General features: G+C 32.6%; 1 protein-coding gene across 1 annotated transcript; it reads right to left on the minus strand.

Moving 5' to 3' along the window:
- Positions 1–1,289: 1,289 nt before the first annotated feature.
- Smp_154590 (hypothetical protein) lies at positions 1,290–2,962 on the minus strand (the record flags this gene model as incomplete). Its single annotated transcript, XM_018791688.1, has 4 exons — positions 1,290–1,348; positions 2,399–2,497; positions 2,764–2,833; positions 2,891–2,962. 4 exons carry the CDS (start codon positions 2,960–2,962, stop codon positions 1,290–1,292), a joined length of 300 nt encoding a protein of 99 aa, XP_018645161.1.
- Positions 2,963–5,158: the final 2,196 nt, after the last annotated feature.

A 5,158-nucleotide genomic window follows, 5' to 3' on the forward strand; every position in this document is an offset into this window, starting at 1 on the left:
CAGGTTATTGTTTCTTCTGAAAGAACTTTACTTCCGATTATTCACTGTTTCTCCAATTGCTTGAATAGTGTCATTAGAGGATTGATAATAGAGTCAAGTAGTCCGTTTGCCTATTACACAATGTTGATCTCTTTCTATCGTGTTCAGTGTAACTAGATTCATTTGACAATACTAATCAACATGAAATAGTAGAATGATGTGAATTACTTGAAAAAATACCACATTTTCACTAAATTATGCAACTCACTTTATCATAATAGAACGATACTTTCCCATTTGGGTGTATTAAACTCGTCATTGTGGCTTCAACCTCTACAATAATAAGAATATTGATACTCAGGATTGAGGATTTAAACGATGAGCAAGTTATTGTTTTATGTTACACTTTGGACAGATTTCAGTGGATATTAACTGTGTTATCTGAAATGCTTTCTTCAGATGGATTGGTAATAAATACATTGAAGTGAACGTCATTGAAATGAGACGGACATGAATCCCTTCGAACAAATGTCAAATGCCTAGATTCTGAAGTTGTATTTCTATTATGGAAACAATAAGTCGTTTGCCTTACCATCAGGGATTTGATAGTCAAGGATGTAATAACATTCGCACAATATCCTAAATAATTCAATTTGAAACAATGGACACTCAGTACGCATGACATGATCTTAGGAGTTTTTGTCTACATATTGAACTTGAGAAATAAATTGGCAGTATATATATAAAGATTTCTGCCGGTTAACTGATTTTGATTTCAGTGTCCATTTGTTGTAGATGAGAAACGAATAGCTTTAGATAACAATTTCCCAGTTTGTAACGTCAATATTTGGGAATGACTATGCGATGAAACGATGTGTAGATGAATGTTCTGTGTGCAGCGATGGCTTTGTCACCAATGTAGAACACAATTCATTTATTTTGGATCATAGACTGTTTATCAAGTTCCACTCAAACCTGAAATGATTATAAAACTCTGCATTCCTTTTACAACAAGAATATTGAGATTGTTACTTTAATTACCCATGATGACTTATTTGTCGCCTGACAAATCCAGTCATTCACAGTTCATTCCAACTGTTCCCATAGTTTCAATGAATGTACTCAATTAGTGAATGAATTTCACATTCCACTGTACCATCGTTTGACAGAATAGAAGCACCTTCATTCTTTTGTTTGTATTTTGAAAGGTTGGATTCGTTTAAAATGAACAGGCAAAGTATGAGAAATCACAGTTAGTGAAGATGTAAGTGTCAACGTTTCACTAGTGTGATCTAACGACCAATCAGTGTTTACTCACCTGCACCATTAACGTTTATCGAAAAAGTCCTTTTGACTCCTATTAATTTCTCTGAAATAATCAAAATCAAAAGGGATGTTTAAATATCTGCACAATGATTATCTATCTACTTCAATAAATATACTTTTTAACACGGTTTGCCGATTTATACAAGTTGTCGTCTCCATTTACAGGTTTAAATGAACCGGAGTAGTTAAATGCTAAATCACCTCTCATTGGAAAGGTCCAAGAAATATTATCAATTCAACAATATAATGAACGTTTCAACACAATCAACTGAGAAGAATATTTCACTTATTTAAAATTTCTTCGAGAACCTTCTGACTGAATAATAGACGTTCAATAGTTATTCGACATTACAACAACAAAATGTATTTGAATCTCGTTATTCATCAATCATTAGGTTGAACCGAAATAAATGAATGTCACATTGATGCTTTAAGTGTTCTGGTATGAGTAAATTATCTTGTACTATCGTACTCTTCAAGCACATTTTTGGTCAGCTGATTCACGAAATGCATGGATTTGAAATGCATAATCATACAAATACGATCACAAAAATAGTCTTGAATAATCGAATAATAACACATAGCAACTCCGAGACATTAAACATCCAAGAATCAAGTAAGTGCTTTAAAAAGTCTATAGGACTTCAAATATAACTTGATAATTCATAGGCTTCAATAATCCAAACCGCCTTCACTCACAACATAGCTTACCATTGCACAAGTGATCACCTTTATTCACTCAGTCTACCATGAAGTATCGTGTCCATGAGATATCTTCTGGTTTGTAGTTTTCAAAGATTCGAATGTTCGTAATTTACACTTTCGCAATTATATAACATGGTTTATCATTTCTATTCTATGAAAGAGTATATTTTAAAGAAGATCTCTGTTTAATTTAACGGTTTCACTTTACAGCATTCAACACCTGCTGCGATACACACACGTTCCGTTGCAAAAACAACATAAACACAACAATCACTTTGTATTGGTTACCACTCCTGTAATCATCAAGATAAATACTGGAGCTTTTATACGAAATAAGTGTGAGAAAGTTGATCAAAACAAAGAATAGCTGAATAATATAAGAACTCACCCTCATCCAAAACTGCACTATTCAACTTCACATAGTTATTTAGGTAATTATGATTAGTTCCAATGTAAGACCTTCCATATTCATATACATCATCTGCATCTATTGGATGAAAACATGCCACATCATTGATAAATTTGTAATGAATGAATAAACAATTTTAAATAATAAAACTGAACTGTATTTGGTTTGCTATAAAGAGTCAAACCATGTTGAACAATGAAAAAAATATTGAAAGAAGTTTTGCATGTTACAAGGAGCACAAAACCGATTCACTGAAGAGAATGGAATCACCTTTGATTCATTAACATAAATTGGATCAACAAAACGCAATAATAATTTGACTTCCAAGAAAATTTTTGACTTACTATCTTCGTAAAACATAATTTTGTGTACGTGACTACCGTGATAACTACACGTGAATTGGGGATAAACAGTCTAAAATGTTGCAAACATATGGAAAAATATCTTTATTATAAAGTGTATTCAACTAACGTGTATGCCATTTATCTTAATATTAAAACGGTCACTCGGAACTGGTTGAGATTGATGACGTTGAATCTTCATTGAATATTTATAATGATGAGACTGGAATATGTGTATTAGAATGTATCTGATTACTTACATATAGATAAGTATCATTTTCAATAATGACGTTCTCGTAGTACCTCAGATAAGGGTCGTTGCAGATTTCGTTGCAGTTGAAACGTTTGTATTGCCAAACGAAGAAAAGATAAACTAGTATCCATAGACTAGGCGAAAAGTTATATCTGAAATGATCAGGATGAACAGATCAACGGTATCTCATGGAGTCGAATTTCAATTTGAGTTCGTATGTTCATTCAACACTTACCTCATCTTATCCTGTCAAGTTATAAATGAAATTTTTACAGAATTTGTCGGGTTTATATAGGCGTTTGAAGTGTTTATTTGTTCCTTTCTGATTCGATGATTCAAAGTAACCATTAGAAAGATCGAATTTAATTAAATCACATGTTCATTATAAACCAATCATGGAGGTATATGGCATCATCATTAGCCAATATTCTTCTGGCTGTTGAGATCATGAGCTGAAATTTATTCACTGTTGGTTGAAATTCCTGATTTCTGAGGATAAAACTTCTTATCGATGTGATAGACGATATTCTGAAATGGGTGATTGGTTAATTGTACTTCAAAATGTGTGCTCATATGTTTACGAACAAACAGTTTGTTGTCTGTAATAATGTATTGATTATTCGTCAACGATCAATTGTTTTGATTTGATTGGTTAAAATCAAAGAAGCACAAATTGTTTTGACTGGATGGTAACAAATTATCTTTTACACATGGATTCAGGTACGATCTCAAATCATTGTAATCAGAGGAATATAATGCATTCCGCTGAAAGTGAACTGTTGAAAATGGAGAACGATTTCTTATACCAGACACATTCGAAACTATAACATTGGTCATTGTATCTGAAAACTAAAATGTATGTCAATACTCAAATAGAAGACTGATTTTCATCTGTGTATTTCAATGATCCATTCCCTCACATCGGTTGAGCTTGTATTTTATATCATCTGTGTTCAAATATAGAAGAAAATCACAGTGATAAGATAATGTCAAGTGTATACTTAACTTAAACTAAACATTGAATACTGACGAATGAATAAAATTCTACACATTCATAACTGAATAATAATTTTGCTTAAATAAGTTAGGAATGTTTGTTTTTGTGTGATATTTAGAAATATATTTTCTCCTGACACAGTAGATGTGTATTGTTTTAATTTAGACAGATATGAACACTAATCAAAATGTTGTTACCTTGACAATCACTGTTTGTTGACGAACAATAATACTGTTTGCATAATCTCGTGAATTCATCAACATCAGAATTGTTTTCAGTGGTCCATTGTCAATTCAATGCCGTTGACCAATATCTGATTACGAAAGGAAAAGTTATCTGTGCATGTGATAGTGTAGAACAGTTAATCTGTTTGAGAAGAGTATGATTCAGATCATGAAGTATTCAGTGGAATGTCTCCCTATGCTGTCATGTCTATTTCGCATGTTGTTATTAGTAAATATGTTGTGAGTATGAAGTATGTTTCACAACATAAAGAGGCTACATGCTTTTAAGGTTTCGCGACATCCGATCTTACATTTTGCAAGGTCCTTCATATAACCTCTTATTCGTCAATCTTCTTCATAATCCTTTGACAAGCTTTAAAAAAAGCGTTTGCTGTATTGTGAGAAATACAGAGAGCTGTTGACAAGGTATGTGGTGAACCTTTTGAAGTCATCAGTAAAATGACAATGAATAGACTTCTAATGTCTTGCCAAAACCTGAAAGGTAATTTCCTAATAATAACCATCAATTCCGTTCACTATTTTTCCTCGTATACCTTCCGGTAGAAGCTGTGGAAATGCATTTATAAATGATGCTATAATGGTCTGTGGTGAAACAGAGTAGTTTTACAAAAGTATCAAAAGATAATGAAACTCATCGAGGAGGATCTCAATGGAAAAGTAAGAAACAGACTAAAGTTTAGTTTGCGGATTCGGTTGCTCCAGGTGGGGAAAGTAATTCGATCTATTCTCCATCCTCAAGAGCCAGACGAACATGCAGTGATGACACAATTGGTGATGATGAACTTAATATAATTAAACAAACCGTACGGAAATAAGCTACAAAACCATCTCACTTAATGACTGCTCTCTGAAATCAGGATATCAAGTTGAATAAAATTTCATACATAATAAGAATTTTGGACG

The sequence above is a fragment of the Schistosoma mansoni genome (genome assembly GCF_000237925.1).
Source record: "Schistosoma mansoni, WGS project CABG00000000 data, chromosome 1 unplaced supercontig 0122, strain Puerto Rico, whole genome shotgun sequence".
Taxonomy (NCBI): Eukaryota; Metazoa; Platyhelminthes; class Trematoda; order Strigeidida; family Schistosomatidae; genus Schistosoma; species Schistosoma mansoni.